The sequence below is a fragment of the Puma concolor genome, chromosome C1, assembly GCF_028749965.1.
Source record: "Puma concolor isolate L17-30 chromosome C1, mPumCon1.1.hap2, whole genome shotgun sequence".
In the NCBI taxonomy this organism is placed as follows: Eukaryota; Metazoa; Chordata; class Mammalia; order Carnivora; family Felidae; genus Puma; species Puma concolor.
In genome coordinates, this window is record NC_141674.1 from 30,914,145 (window position 1) to 30,930,582 (window position 16,438).

At 42.6% G+C, this 16,438-nt stretch overlaps 1 protein-coding gene across 8 annotated transcripts in view; it reads right to left on the reverse strand.

Annotated features, from left to right (window-relative positions):
• The window catches only part of TRIT1 (tRNA isopentenyltransferase 1), a 58,801-nt gene that overhangs the window by 17,362 nt on the left and 25,001 nt on the right, over positions 1-16,438 (reverse strand). For 3 of the 8 annotated variants that reach the window (XR_015254624.1, XM_086716578.1, XM_086716574.1), the window contains exons 2-11: positions 16,097-16,239; positions 12,105-12,201; positions 11,242-11,387; positions 8,473-8,615; positions 7,758-7,892; positions 6,379-6,490; positions 5,897-6,009; positions 5,572-5,649; positions 2,679-2,788; positions 2,223-2,340 (exon numbers count right to left, since the gene is read on the reverse strand). Coding sequence is in view for 6 of the 8 variants with exons in the window: in XM_086716578.1 (XP_086572704.1) it covers positions 2,223-2,340; positions 2,679-2,788; positions 5,572-5,649; positions 5,897-6,009; positions 6,379-6,490; positions 7,758-7,892; positions 8,473-8,615; positions 11,242-11,387; positions 12,105-12,201; positions 16,097-16,239 (1,195 nt within the window). In the remaining 2 variants the exon portion in view is untranslated. Of the gene's footprint in view, positions 1-2,222; positions 2,341-2,678; positions 2,789-4,712; positions 4,822-5,571; positions 5,650-5,896; positions 6,010-6,378; positions 6,491-7,757; positions 7,893-8,472; positions 8,616-11,241; positions 11,388-12,104; positions 12,202-16,096; positions 16,240-16,438 lie in introns of those variants that run through there. The other 5 variants (XR_015254625.1, XM_086716579.1, XM_086716577.1 and 2 more) reach the window with 5 other exon arrangements.

The window sequence follows — 16,438 nt, forward strand, 5'->3', positions numbered from 1 at the left end:
CGAAGTTGGATGGTTAACCAACTGAGCCACCCAGGTGCCCCTCCTTAGAACTTTCTAGAATCCATCCTAGAAGCATAAGAATTAACTATACAATCCTTTTCTTTAACAATAACAGGATCAACACATGTGCTGGTATAGCTGCTTAGCATTTTTAAGGGAAGCATCAAGCATACCCTGCTGGGTGCTTTATTTACATCACTAATCCTCACAGCAATCTTGCAGGACGGTATTATTCAGCTCATTTGATACAGGACGAAACTGAAGTTCACAGAGGACTTACACTTTGTCCAAGGACACATAGCAGGTAAGTTCTTCGGCTCATCTATAGCTCAAAAAGAGCCCCAATTTTCCAGAATCGGGGCTGTAGATGCACTTTTCCAGCATGGGGCTTCCTGTTACAGATACATTACCTTTCCACTCACTCAGCTAAAAATGCCAAATCCAGGTCCTTGTCTGCATCAGCCCCCGAGCACCCAGAGCTGTCCTTTCCACTTCTTCCCCGCTCACACACGTTGCCCTCCTGGTCTGACATCCCCATGCCTGGGTCAGATAAGCCATTCGAATGACTAACTCACAAGCCTCACATTCTCCAAGCACACAATGCTCCAGAGAGAGACCGGGAAGCATTCTTCTCTGACGATCCCTTTGGAGAGTCCACAGAAGCAGTAACGCTGAAAGGCCACTGCTTCCTGGTATCAATTTCTGACCTCTCACCCCAGAGACTGTTCCCACCCTCTAACTAACTCATACAACCCTTTTATTTTTTCTTTTTCAAGGAAATCTTATTTGGAAGCATTTGAAAAGAAGATGACTAGATTAAATGCTCTTTGATATATATTAAAAACATCATTTTAAAGGTTTTGGAGCAAAAAAAAAAAAGTAAAGGAGAGGTTAGAAGTCAAAGAAAAGTTTATGTGGGGGAAAAAGTCAGCTTTATTCTCCAGCTAGAGCCTAAGGCAAAAAAAAGTGGGGGGAGGCGGGCTTCTGGCCTGGCTCTCCACGGCAGCAGGGGATGGGAGCAAGGACTTGACAGATGGCACTATAGAAGGGCTCACACAAGCTAAGCTCACAAAAGGCTCACAAATGTTGCTTCTTTAAGGCTATCCCTGAAGGACATTCGACAAATCGAACCACTAAGTTTCCTTTAGAAAAAACAATCAGACACTCTCTTTCTCTTCCCCTTTCATCATTATAAACCAACGACAATCGAGGCTTCTTCTGCTGCTTGAGCAAATCACAGCCATCCCCAGTCTCTGACAATGGCGTTCATTTTGCCAGCGTTACCAGTTAATAGAAGTAATCATTCTATTGGTTGGAATGAGGAGAAAACCCCATTTCTATGAGAATCCCATGCAAGGCAGTACTCGGAACAGAAGGATTCCAGCCACCGGGTATAGTACAAGCCCTACTGTGCTCAAAAGGAGTGAGCTTTAAACCAGTTTCCAAATACAGTGTGAGCTGAAGGCTTGGAGGCCCCGGGCCTTTGTGGGCTCTGACCAGAGGACCAGAGGAATCGGACAGGGGAGTGCGGGTGTGAATCTGTGGCAGAGGTGGATCCAGGCTCCAAGAAGGAAAGAGAGCTTTAGGGCAGGGCCGCTGCTGGGTGGTCATGAGTGCCTTGAAAGAAGACAGCACCCTTTGATCACCGATCACCATCTTTATCCATGTGGGACAGTCAGCTGCCACCGCTCCTCTCAACACTCTCCATCACAGTCTCAGCATCACCACAACTTCAACACAATACCCTAACAGTTACCAAAGAGACACTGCTTGCAAAGGGTGTACTCAGGAGGAGCACGTCCTCCCGCCTCCCCACAGCTGGCTCTGCGTCTGGGTCTCCTGAGTGAGTTGGCTGGCTTCCATTATACTCCTACCTCACCCGCACTGAGGTCTAAATATGAAGGGCCCAGAAACTCCTAGGAGGTAGGATCAGGAAAGTCAAAGGAGCTCTGGAAAGTTAACTGTGGTCCTCTCAGTATAAAATATCTACTCTAGCTGAAGTAGCATACGACCTTCCTTTAAAATTCAGAATACACAGATAACTCTCCCACAGATATGGGAAAGTGTCCATGAAATTTGAGTACTTAGGCTCTTAGAGAAATCTGCCCATCCCTTTATTAATAAGCAGACCCCAGCATTTAATCTACCAAAGACCTTAAATTGCATGAAGTCACTGTGAACCACCCTTAACAGATGTCTCCATGCCCTTCCCCAGACTCTACCTGCCCATTCACGGTCCCCAATGATGATTCGATCACAGAGGTCACACATGTGATAACTTCTCTTGTTCTCCATTTCATTGCATGGCATCTTTACTGGAGCAGCTACAGGCTTGTGGCCCTGAAAGAACGGGGTTGGGGGAGTGGGGGAGATGGGGGGGAAAAGCAACTGAATCAAAGAGATTTGGATGTTATTCTCTGATATTAAGGGGAGTGGGATTTTCCCAAGATTCCTTTTTCTCATTCCAGAGAGCAGGTAGATATGATGGACAGATTTTTAGCAACAACCTTTCTAAATGTGAAAGCAGAAACACAGCCTCCAGGGATCTAAAAGCAGCTAGCGCTTCTGCTCTATTCCATGGAAAAGAAAACTTGGTTCCCTGACATACCAACAAAGGTGCCAGCTGAGGAAAGCCCTCTGAAAGCCAGACAAAAGGCAGTACTGTGATTAATAATCACCTGGATGAAACTCTGCACGATTTCAAGAGCAGGTTCAAGAACAGATTCCTCCCACTTCGAGACATCAGATACTTCTAAGCCATAGACTGGGGGGACACTGGGACCAGGTCCTAATAATGACAAAGAGAAGACGTGACAGGTCAGCCTCTGACACCCAATCCATTCTGCGCCCAGGACTCCAGAATCCTCAAGAGAAATATATGGAGCCAAAGGAATAAACATGCTGACCATGCCATTCATTCTAACCAGAAATATGAACAAACAACTACATGCAATTCAAAAATGACCTAGAAGGCTCACTGATCTGTAGTCAACAAGTCTAGCTGTATAATCCAGACTTCCAGAGACAGGACCTTCCAGATCAGTCAGAAAAACAGAATGGAGTAATAGCTCTAGTGATATAAAGACAACACATCACAGGAGTAAATAAACTAACAGCTTGAAGTAAATGCCTATTCTAAGTTCCCTATCATCTTACAGTGATGTTGCTCTTGTGGCAAGAGAGTTCAAAGCTTTCTTGAGGAACAGGCACTAGTCTCGGGTTTGTATATATTCCCTCAGCAGTACGGCATTCATGAAACTCATTGACACCATACCGATAATCGGGGACTGGGAACAGAAGAATTATCAGCCAATGAGCCACTAAATCTGAGAACTAGAAAGCCTTGAAATTGAACTAGTTGAGCCCCTTTCTTTTAGGAAACAGATCTACAGGAGTATTCAAGAAAACACCCTTTGGTAAACACTTCTGAATGGAGAGGAGACTGGAGACCGCCTAGGGTACAGCTACAGGCGTTTCATCCACTGGAGCCAACCACGTTAGGTCTCCGCTGGTAGCCTCCCCCATCTATAGACACACTACATTGCCTTCCACTGCTAGGTTAAGTCAGTTTGCCTAAAGGCAAAGAGCATCTCCCCATGGACAAAAACATCAAAGTCCTTAGGATGCCAACGGCTGGCAGGTGCTGCCCTTTTGATTGTGCCAACCACAAATAAGATTCTTCATAAAATGGCCTGGGCTGCACCTGCCACCACACGGAAAGGTGAGACCAGGAGGGTGCAGGCAGCATCCACAGCACACCTGGCCTTGGCTAAGCTCTGCACCTGTTTTCAGGCCACTCTATATTTTCCTTTCCCCTCTGAGTCCTTTGTTGGGCTTCTGTGCCCTGTCTAAGCACCTTTCAACAAGTTCTCGGCTCCCAGCTGCTATTTCTGGCTTGGGTCCAAGGCCAAGTTGGGGCGGGGAAGTCCCTCTGGCTTCTTGCCAGAACCATATCCCCGCAGACTAGCCCCGGCCAATCACACTCAGCTCCTGGTTTACAAGGCAGCTGCGCCTTTCACTCTAGCACCAGGACTGTGCCGACATACACATGAATGAGGAATGGGCAGATGATGCTCTGGGCCATCAATCCCTCCGGACTCAGAGATGGGGGAGTTACTGTGGCTTTACCACAGGAGGAAGTTTCAAATCATTACAAAAAAACATCTTTTGTTACAGATTAATTGTTAGCCCTGGGGAGAAGAGAAGCTGCATTAGAAATCTGTAGTAGTGAGTTTCCGTTGACGCAATTCAATTTCAATTTTAGCGGAAGCAAAGAATTCACCTATCTAAAAGGACATGCAGAGAAAACAGGGTAAGGAGAAGGAAGTATATAGAGCTTGATGGTGCCAGAACTATGCTAGAGAGGTCTGGCAGAGAGCAAGAGCAGGAGAAAGAACTGTAGCGATCGGTGGTCAACAACATGGACCAAGGTGCTTGTGTTCAGAGACACTAAAGAGCAGAGCGGAGGCCTCAGCTGTTCTTATCTATAACTGAAAGCAGAAGTCTAATGGCAAAAGGTAAACGGGATGATTTGGAAGCATATTTAAAAAGTGCCTATAAGATAGAGTTGGTGTTTCACTGGTATTCAATCTCTTTTAAATCAATCTCCATTTGGCTCATAACCACACCATTTCTTACCTGAGGCCCAATACCAATGCTGTCTAGCTAAAGTTATAGCTACAGGAAACAAGAAGAGTGCTATGAAGTACAGTGGGGGGGGGGGGGGGGGCAGGGGGGGGTCAGGCCTGCATTCAATACAGCTTATTCAGCTGGCAGGTTTTTGGCAAGATATTTAACTTCTCGAAGCCTCCATTTCCTTATCTGCAAAAATAAAAGAATAACACCTATCCTGCAGGGTCAGGAATATATGTATAGCACCAAATTTAGCATCAAGGACACAGAATAGGGTCAAATAAACAAGAATTTCCTTCCCTGTTCCTTAAAAGTGCTGTTCAACTGAAGCTAAGGCTGCAGCATTCTAAAGCACCACGTACCTGAAAATGAAGGCGATGAAGGGAGAGCTGGTGACGGTCTGACTCTACACTGCTCGTCTGGCCTAAGAACCATTTTTCTTTTTCTTTTTTTTAAAGTTTATTTATTTCTTGTAATCTCTACACCCAACATGGGGCCCAAACTCACGACCCCGAGATCAAGAGTCACATGCTCTTCTGAGCCAGCTGGGTGCCCCAGAGCCATTTTAATTAGGAGAGTGTTCCTATAGAAAGCTGACTGCACTTCAGGTACAAAATGTGAAGCTAAAATCAACCCTGAGCACTGACTCTGCTAAGATGTTGCTATTATGCTCTTGCCTGTTTTGCAGTCAACACCCATGTGTTCAGGTGTAAGGCGGAACACATGGGAAGCACATCTTTCCTCACTGGAAAGATTTAATTTGTTCTCTGAGACATTACAAAAAAAGTATCCCTAGACAGTCATTTATGCAGTGGACCTTCCCCCAGATCAGGTCCCCAAGTCTTAGAACAGGTCCAGAAACTAAAGTTCCTTTTCCGGGCGAGGTGAGGACATCTATTGGAAACAGACCCAGGGGATAAGGAAAAACATGAGACTTACTATTCAAAAAGCGGTTTTTAACCCATCGGTTTTGCTTCCGGGCATATCTCTTGGTCACCTGTTTCAGAGACTCAATACCTGAAAGGCAAAGTAGATCTAAGAACCTGTAAGTTCTCACCCAGATGAAAGGCAAGCCCTCCCAGCCCAGAAGAAGAGAAAATTAACCATAGCGGCACACTGGAAGACACCTGGTAGACAAGAATCTCAATTCTGAGCTGAAGGCCATTTGGGACTCTTCTGGCCTCAGCTCTTTCTCAGACCATACCAGCAGGATACTGTGGCACCCAAGGATGTCCAAGGCTAGGTTTAATGGAGGAATTCACACCTTTCTTTAGGAGCTGGTTACTGGTCTCTGGTGTGCATTTTCCCTCAGTGACCAGGTACTCATGAAATTCCTTGAAGCCAATGGATTGGAAGATACCATGTTGATAGTCCTGGCTGGGAATAGGAGAGCATCAGCAGATGAGCCATTGCATCTGAGAGCTAGCAGGGGCCTTGGAGAGGATCTAGCCATTTCATCTCATAGATGAGAAACCGAGATCCTGCCTCTCTAACCACCTTCCTCCACCCCACCCCGACCCGCACCAGCTCCCTGGTTAATTCCCTTGAAAATTAACTCCCGAGAATGTCTGACAGATTAGAAAGTGCAACTGTTAACAAGTACACCAAACCTCCTTCCAACAAACCTTGCCAATGCCAAGGACAAAGGCTAATAATAAACAAGTAGATCCAAAGCCAGTACATTTATGGTCTTTTGACCATAAGCAAGGGATGGAGAGTAGGTCAAAGTAATAGCCAAATCCTCACCTATCTTCTGCAACTTTCTTCTGATTATAGCGCCTGTGAAAGTCTCTTAGTTCATCCAAGAGCCCAGCAGCAAGCATGTCATCCACTCTCTTATCCAAGCGCTCATCTAGAACTTCAATCAAATTAGCCCATCAACCAGCAAGTCTGTCACAGGTGCCCACTAGACACTTACACGATGAATGGACGGGCTGCCACGAAGAAGAACATTTGATCAAGTGGAAGAAAGGGTTCACACTCCAAAGATTATAGAATAATTCATATTATTTTTATCATACTTAAGACTCTGCACTTCAATAAAACAGCCAGAATGAAGCACGTGTCTTATTATATTTTTTTTTTAATTTTTTTTCAACGTTTATTTATTTTTGGGACAGAGAGAGACAGAGCATGAACGGGGGAGGGGCGGAGAGAGAGGGAGACACAGAATCGGAAACAGGCTCCAGGCTCTGAGCCATCAGCCCAGAGCCTGACGCGGGGCTCGAACTCACGGACCGCGAGATCGTGACCTGGCCAAAGTCGGACGCTTAACCGACTGCGCCACCCAGGCGCCCCACGTGTCTTATTATATAAAGAGAAGCATACAATTATAGCTATTAGGAAGGACAAATATTTTATTATGGAATGTGTATTCATTGTTTATTTTAGAGGCAGCTGTGAGACCACTGGTTTACTCTTCTTACTTTTTTCCATTATATTTGTTACTCTAACTTGGTGTTATTTCACATTTAAGAACTTTCAGATAACACCTTGGATAGGAACAAAAACTTTAATCTAAGCCCATCTGAGGTACACTGTGAACTACTGAGTAGTAGAACTACTACAAAGGAGCAAAGGGTAAGGGGTCATAATCATTCAGATGTGGAGGTCAAAGACAGCTTCACTATGAGTCAGACTCCATTATTTTATGCTGAACTACAATACATGTTTTACTTTTAAAAAATCCATTAAATATTATCTTTTTCTATAAACTTGCACCTGAGATTAATTTAACCCAAATTTTCATCATTTCCATCATGCTCTACATTATCTGCCGTTGCTACTTCTCAGCCTGCAGTAACAGTAACCTTTTTTCCTATCTTCCTAAAAAGTTTGCATTTATTAAGGACTTATCGCATGTTAAGCACATTCTGAGCACTTTGTGTGTATTATTTCATCTAATCTTCAGTGAAGATGTATGTATTACTACTATTATTTTATTATCATTATTTCTACTTTACAGAATAGAAAACTGAGGCACAGGAAGGTACACTAACTTGCCTTAAAATTCACATAGCCAGAAGATGGTGGAGCAGGGATCTGAATCCAGTCTGGCTCAGAGACTGTGTTTTTAATCGCTACACTATACTGTTCACATATACTAGACCTAGCTCATAGGTTACCTTTAAAAATGGGTCCCTGGATGCCCCCAGAAGAGTGCTCATCATCCCTTGTCTGTGGCCTCACAGCACTTTCTAGCCCAGCATTTATCACAATGTAGGATCTATCTTGTTTGCACCCCGCTGGACTGGGAGCTCCTAAAAAACAGGCACTGTCTCATATTCATCTCTGAAATCCAAGTACTCTGCAGTGTACTTGACATTTCATTGAAAGCTTACTGAATGCTAGCTGGATGAAGCTAGTACTATCACAGGGCATGATCATCTTTAGCAAAAGAAAAGAAAACAAAAGAAACCCCATAATCAGGCTAGCTAACTGACTATCATACCCATTTCTCAGGCCTGCTGCTTCTAGAATAATCAGTGATACAACCTCTATCCAGACAATCCAGGGAGTCAGACCTCCTACTACAGAGCCTTCCTTCTCTTTCTCTTCAGACCTTCCCTGGATGGCAGTCTCATGCTCACGCCACCATCTCATCTTATCCAGCCTCGCTATCTTAGCCTACTGCCAGCGCTATCCTTCTTTCCATTCCAGACAGACACCCAGGGGAAGGGAACAAAGTACCTCATTAAGTCAATGAATAATGGTAATTAAATTAATAGCTAACACTTGTTTAGTGCTTATTACGAGCCACTCATGGTTCTAAGTATTTTATACATAGTAATATAATAAGCTCTATCTCAGATGGACTCTAAGGCATCAAAGGGCTTTTACCTGTCTGGTCAGCATGAAGCCAGAGGATGCAAAGGTTAGGGAACTTCAGAGGGCCTCCAAGGGGACCACCACCTTCCTCTGAGTGTTGACGATGAAGAAATTCACTATGAGAGATTCCCGTTTCTTCAAACACTTGCAAGCTCCTAAGTCATTTAAAAGGGGGGAGGGCACACCCATAAAAACCATTAGAAAATACTGATTCTCAAGTGAAACAAGGAAAGAGGCTATTTATTATAGAACACTTTCATTGCATAAGCTCCCAAAGCCATGCAGGAATCCTGGGACTCCTGGGTGGCTCAGTCGGTTAAGCGTCCAACTTCGGCTCAGGTCATGATCTTGAGGTTGATGAGTCTGAGCCCCGAGTCTGGCTCTGTGCTGACAGCTCAGAGCCTGGAGCCTGCTTCAGATTCTGTGTCTCCCTCTTTCTGCCCCTCCCCCCGCTCATGCTCTGTCTCTCTCTCTCAAAAATAAATAAACATTAAAAATATTTAAAAAAAAGAAACAATGCTAAAGAAAACTTAGGATAAAGTAAGAATAATACTATTCTTCTAAACATACTAAATTAACTTTTCTGAAATCAGTTAGGTTCAGAAACAACAGGCTTCTTCTACACAGATAGAATGGGACTCACTCACCCTCAGGTAAGCAGTAAAAGAGCTTATTTGGGAGACTGTTACAAGCCAACAAGCCCAGTCTCGCTGGGATGCCTTTCCCACAGTTACAAAAGTATGTTGTATATCCAGCTCATCAACTTTCTTTTTAAATATGTCTAAAGTTAATGAAGAACACGTCTAACTAATTTAGTACTCTACTGGCACAAAGATCATTGAAGAAAGAACTCACATGCTTATTCTTAAGCTACCATCCAGCCTGTCCGTACCTATTATGTTATGCAGCACTAAGTAATTTAACTCTCAAATTTATACTCTACCACTCTGGGTGATTGCAACATATTAGCTTGAAAGTGATCCTTCCCTTCCTGACCCAATTCTACTTGTGTGAAATTGTAACACAAGAGTAGAGACCCCTTGCCTTTCCATACCATGGTCACTCAAAGAGGACTTATGAGGGAAAATATGTAGTAACAGATAATCTCACTTAGCTGGAGGTTAGAATATAGTCTCAAACTAAAAGATGAAAAGTCTTCCAGTCCTCTCTAAAGAAGAGACTCTAGAGCTCTTGATTAGAACCTATTGACTCCTACTAAGACACAATTCTCAACTCATTACTAGTTTAGAAGTAGCAAAATGAGGAGACGTGTTAAGAAAACTGATTAATAAAAGGAGAGGATAATAAAAACCAACCTCTAGGATTATGTCATAAAATAATATAAAAATGAATGTTCATCATAATATTTCCGTTTTCCAAAAATGTTTGAAAGATTTCTATTAAAATGCTTTAAAATAAAATGTTTGGATACCGAAAGTATAAACTTCATTTATCTAGAATGTGCATTACCAAGGGAGCAAAAAACCGTAGATATTACAATGATGTGTGACATTTCAAGGGGTACCATACCTGAAGAAATATTATTCTTTAGTATTGAATTTCATGGAGGGCAGGGAGGCACAATTAGAAAAAAATTTCTAAAAAAGCTCTGGATGTGTTGGGAGTGGTGGGAGATAATGAAAAAAGGATTAACACTGATCTAGGGGTGCCTGGGTGGCTCAGCCGGTCAAGCATCTGACTCTTGATTTCGGCTCAGGTAAAGACCTCAGTTTGTGAGATCAAGCCCCATGTTGGGCTCTATGCTGACAGTGCAAAGCCTGCTTGGGATTCTTTCTCTCCCTCTCCCTCTCTCTCTGCCGCTCCCCTGCTTGCGCGTGCACACGTGTGCAGGCACGCTCTCTCAAATTAAATTAAAAAACATTTTTGGGGCACCTGGGTGGCTCAGTCAGTTAAGCGTCCGACTTCGGCTCAGGTCATGATCTCACGGTTTGTGAGTTCGAGTCCTGCATCGGGCTCTGTGCTGACAGCTCAGAGCCTGGAGCCTGCTTCAGATTCTGTGTCTCCCTCTCTCTCTGCCCCTTCCCACTCACGCTCTATCTCTGTCTCTTAGAAATAAATAAATGTAAAAAAAAAATTTTTTTTAATTAAAAAACATTTTTAAAAAATCCCTATCAATACCATATGTTGTTATATTTAATCTGTATAACCAATCATCCATATAGTAGGTCCTTCGTTAGATCCTCTACCCTGTCAGATGTGGTATCATTTCCAACACTGCAAAAAAAATAAACCTAACACATGAAGCTGCAATTTCAAAACAACCTAAGAAAACATGACCTTATGATTTCATTCACCACCTCTCTCTTTCCTTCAAGAAAGCCTCCATATGTAAAGGTGAGCTGGTCCAGGAGATGGTTTATAAAATCCACCTCCCACTGGGAAAGCTGCTGGGGCAAAACTCAGCATTGCACAATTAATTATGAAACTCAAATCACAATGTAAACCAATTGCATGCCAGAAAAAATTTACATGAAAACTGCTATACAAGGGGAGATCAAATAGAAAATGAAGCACGATTACATAGGCCCTAGGGAAAACTCTATTGTACTATACATTTTAAATTAACAACAAAGTTGGGTGCAATTATTTACTGAGGGAGGGGAACTGAGGCAGTAACTGAGGGCCTCACAAACTGTGAGCTGGAACACACCAATCTCCACTAACTGCTGTTGCCAAAGCCATCTCATTACCCAGGCACAAGGAACGACTCACTGCCCAACTCCAGAGGGACTCAAAGTCAGTGGGCCCAGGCTTTCTTACCGGGCCACTTTGCGCTTGTCATGTGGGTGCAGCTTGGCAGCCATTTCTGGGTCCACCTGGCTTAAGCGTTTGTGGAGTGCATGGCCATCCTCCTTTTCAAGCTCTACTTTCCGGTCAGTCACTTTCTCAGTGTCCACCTCCTGGGGCTATTAAAAGAAGATCTACAAGTAAATTTAATTTAACAGTTCAACAAGCACTGAGACAGTGTGTGTGTCAGGCACCTTGCTGGGAGTTGAGAATACAGAATAGAGAGAAATCAGGAGGTCCTGGCATATAGTGAGACAAAGACCATATAACAGAAAATTGCAATACACTGTGGTAGTGTTGTGAGGCTACAGCAAACAAAAGAGGACTTACTGCCTAGGGAAGTATTCAGGTACCTGCTTCCTCGTCAGAAGTATAAACAGGAACCAGGGCTAACGCTTCTGTATTAACATATCCATGAGTCTAGTCTTCTCAGCAAATGACCAGAGTGGACCAGAATTGCCCGCACATTACAGTTTGCAAAGTCCCACCCTATGCAATAGCATCTCCATTAGAAAGGTTAGTGTTGGACATCTCTCTGACATATAGATTGTTACAGCCAAGAAATGCTGAGTCAGACTGATGTACTGTTAACTTACATGGAGATGCTAATTAATCCACAGAGAAGCATTTTTCCCACACACAGCCCTTACCCTCAGGCCACACCCCGGAGGAGCACACTTCACATATGGAGGTTGCACTTGCTTCAGAATATTAAGTAAGAAAATTAAGTTGCTGAGTATAAGAAATAAGCAAAAGTCAACCTTCCTCCCACTAAAATTAGCTGGCAAGAAAGAGGAACCCATTTCCTCAGTGACTTACAAGTGAACTAAACATACCTTAGTACTGACAAGAACTTTCCAGAGCAGAGCCTCAATGTAATAATTCGTTCCTCCCACGACAATAGGAATTTTGTCTCGGGCAAATATATCTTCAATGTGAACGTTAAGAAAGATTATCACAATATTTAATATCAAGAAGAGCATCCTGACTCACCTGAGAAGGAGGGTATTAGCAAGAAACCACACTCATTTATTCGTCCGGAGAACAGAAGGGAAAGGGTGGAAACCAAGATGAATGGATATCAGTCTTCACTGTTTCCCATGAGTTCTCAGAAGCATTTCCTATTAGTTCTGGAGGGTCTTGCATAAACCAGAGACAAATGCATGATGGTAATTCCTTCCAGTGCTAAAAATGTTTAGGCCCTGCTGCTAAAATTCAAAGCTTGCTTGGTATTCCAAATCAGTTTAATGAACACAAGCCCAAGGGCTCTCAGAGAACCAAGTGTCAGCTGCTCAGGAAGCCACCAAGGTGACGCCCATGGTGTGACTTTACCTTCTAAGGCAAAATACAAGCTGGTTTCTCTAAGCCATGGTTCTTGGACTCAGTCCCCACCATTATGTGGTAGTAATGCACATTTTGGCCACTTGAGATTCCACCAGATAAACTGAAAAGCATGGGTTCCAAAGATAAATAGATTTCAATGACCAGCTCCACCTCTCTGGCAAGTTACTCAGTTTTCTCACCTGTAAAATTCTCCAGAATTCTTCAGAGCATTAAATGTGACAAGGCATATAAATCGCCTACCACAATGCCTGAAATATTTGCTTTCAATTGAGTAAGTACTGAATTTACTTGAGCCTCTATTGTTTTTATATCCCTGCTTTGAATTCTTCTTTAGAATCTCTGTTGAGCAGATAATTATCTGCTTTATGAAGGGCTTTGCTTCTAAGGATAATTGATAAAGAGACTTTCAACCTAGACAAAGACTCATTTACATGCTTCTTCCCCCTGCCAGCCTGTCTGTGGGCACAGAGATAGATGACCTCTTTTCTATCAGAGGCCCACTAACCCCGAAGAGGCTGGGGTGGGGTGGGAAGAAAGCTGTTACCGATCAAGGATCATAAAGAAGAAACACTGTCTATTTGTTTTTTAAAAGAGAAATTCTATATTCCCCCTTTAAGCATAGGGAGCACACAATTACATGGTAACTGTAATAAAAATTCAAATATATAACATGATTAACAAAGGGAAAGGGAGCAAGGAAAGTAAAAAGAGAAGGGTAAAATGGTGAGATGTCAAAAAAAGAGTGGAAAAGAGGGAGGGACATGGGATAGGTGACATTTGGTGGGAAAAGGTTTGACTTGTTTGCCCAAGCCATGAAACAATTGTGATTCTGGGCAAAACCCTTCTCCTCTCTGGGCCTCAGTATCTAGTATCTTCACCTGCCCAATCAAGAAAGCTAACTAAGGGGGCACCTGGGTGGCTCAGTACGTTGGGCATCCGACTTCAGCTCAGGTACTGATCTCATGGTTTGTGGGTTCGAGCCCTGTGTCTGGCTTTGGGCCGACAGGTCAGAGTCTGGAGCCTGCTTCAGATTCTGTGTCTCCCTCTCTCTCTGCCCCTCACCCCTCCACTTATGCTCAGTCTCTCTCTCTCTCTCTCTCAAAAATAAATAAATAAAAACATTAAAAAAAAAAAAAGCTAAGAATACTTTTTAAAGTACTTTCAGTTCTGACATTCTGTTTCTAAGTTCTTACCTCAACTCAGAAATCTCCATTCCCGTAAGTGATGTGATTAAGTCATCCCATGCTGCCCTATGAAAACTCCATTTTCTATCAGTTCTTTCTGAACAACCAAACTGTCTTAAAGCAACAATGGACATTTGGTGATATGTTTTAATTTGCCAAGGGCTTTCATATACATTATCTCATCTGATACAATTGCCTTGTAAAGCAGGTAGAGCAAGAATTATTATCTGCATTTTAATCTCTGCCTATTTGATAGACAAAAAAATATGATTTCATTATTTTGATTTGCATGGCCTTAACAGCAAGGGTAAGCCCTTTTTCATGGTTACCATTATTTATGTTTCTTCCTTTGTGAATTACTACTAAGGCCCTTTAAGTATTTTTCGTATTGATCCATAGGCGTTCTTTATAGGGGCGTCTGGGTGGCTCAGTCAGTCGAGCGTCCAACTCTTGGTTTCTTGGCTCAGGTCATGATCTCATGCGTCGGGCTCTGTGCTGACAATGCAGAACCTGCTGGGGATCCTCTCTCCCTCTCTCTGCTTGGGATTCTGTCTCTCTCAAAAAATAAAAAAAAAAAATGGCTAAGTGGTAAGTTTTGTGTGTACTTTAACACAACAAGGGAAAAAATTAAGTTAAAAAGTCCATTAGGGGCACCTGGGTGGCTCAGTTGGTTAAGCAGCCAACTTCGGCTTGGGTCATGATCTCACAGTTTTGAGCCCTGCAACAGGCTCTGCACCATCAGTACCTGCTTGGGATTGTCTCTTTCTCCTTCTTCCCAACTTGTACTCTCTCTCTCTCTCAAAATAAATAAACTTTTTAAAAAACCCATTAAAAAAATGTTTTTTAAAGACTAGATATCTACAAAGTCCTTCCCTACTGTGTGTAGTTAAAATCACATAAGTAATCAATTATATATTATCCCATTTGTTTTAAAGTTTCATTAAGAATACACATATTTAACTCTGAAATCCATCTGCAATTTATGTCATATATAATGAGGCTGTGATTTTATTTTTTTCCAAAATAATTAGCTGTCCTAGAAATAATTATTTTTTTGATGTTTATTTTTGAGAGAGAGAGAGAGTGCATGTGCACAAGCAGGGGAAGGGCAGAGAGAGAGGGGGACAGAGGATCTGAACAGCAGAGAGCCAGATGCGGGGCTCCAACTCAAGAACTGCGAGATTGTGACCTAAGCCAAAGTCAGACGCTTAACCAACTAGGTCACCTAGGCACCCCAAGTCCTGGGAATAATTATTAACTGCTGCTTTATTTTTCCACTGTTCTAAAATACCACCTTGATCATAAGCTAAGTATGTACATTGATTTGAATTTGTATTCTGAGTTTTCTCTATTCTGTGCCATAAGTCTGTCTAGTGTAAGTTCCATGCTATTATAATTATTATGAATTTTCATTACGTTTTAATATCTAGCAGTCCAAATATATTTTTTAAAGTAATCTCTATGCCCAGCATAGGGCTTGATTGAACTTGTGACCCCCGAGATCAAGAGTCTCATGCTCTACCAGCTGAGCCTGCCAGGAGCCCCATCTGGCAGTCCAAATATTAAAGGCAGTCTGAACAGTTAAAATACAAGGGCAGTTCCCTTATACTAGTCTTTTCAAAAATGTATTGGTGTTAAAACTAATGTAACACTGTTACTAATGTTAACTAATGTTAACTATATTGGAATTAAAATTTAAAAAGTAAAAGATCACTGATCACAGAAAAAAAAATATTTTTAGAAAAAAAAACTTTATTGGTGTTTTGCAGTCCTCCCTCACCCAACAATCCCTATTAAATTCTAACTGTAACTCCATTATATTTATAAACTGATTTTGTAACCTCATTTAAAGGGTGGGAAACTGAAGCTCCGTGGGGTAAATGCTCTCTACCCAATAAAATCCACTTGGTCCAAAGAGGTAGTTCTGGGACTAGAACACAGATTTTCTGGTTCCTAAATCAGTGTTCTTGCCACTAAAACAGCTTCTCAAATTTTAACATGCCTATGAATCATCTGGGATTCTTGTTAAATGCAGATTCTGATTCAACAGGTCTGGAGTGAAGACCAAATTCAGCATTTCTAATAAGTGCCCAAGGGATGCTAAATGTTGCAGTCTGAAGACAAGGTTCTGAGTAGCAAGGGCATTGTATCTTTCAATCCATATAGTTCAGATGGGGATGCTACCTATGGGTTGTTAGGTCTTGGGTGCCCCTGCTTAGAAGAAACTGTCACTGAAAAGAAAACTTTCTGGCTTGGGCTGCCTTGCACCCACAAGCCTAGCTGCTGTCTTTCCTAAGGATATCAGAGCAGTTGCCTTGTTCCTGAAGTCCACAACTGTGTAATTTGTCACAAGAGGATCCACAAAGCTGATCATGTGGTGCTGGCACATTCTCTGCTCTTGGGCAGAAACCTTGTTGGTGATGATGTCTAAGCCTTCATAAACCTAGGGGAAAGAAAATTAGCATGAGATAGTCACCTGCTTCCATAAAAGGCACATTTGAGGTAGGAATGGTGATCCGTACCTCCCTCCAGCCAAACATGTGACTGATGCAAAGCACCGGAATAGATGTGCTCTAAGCATTTGTGTTCAGGGCATAGGGGACCCACCCAAGAAACCCAGGACAAAGGTAGCAGGAGAAAAC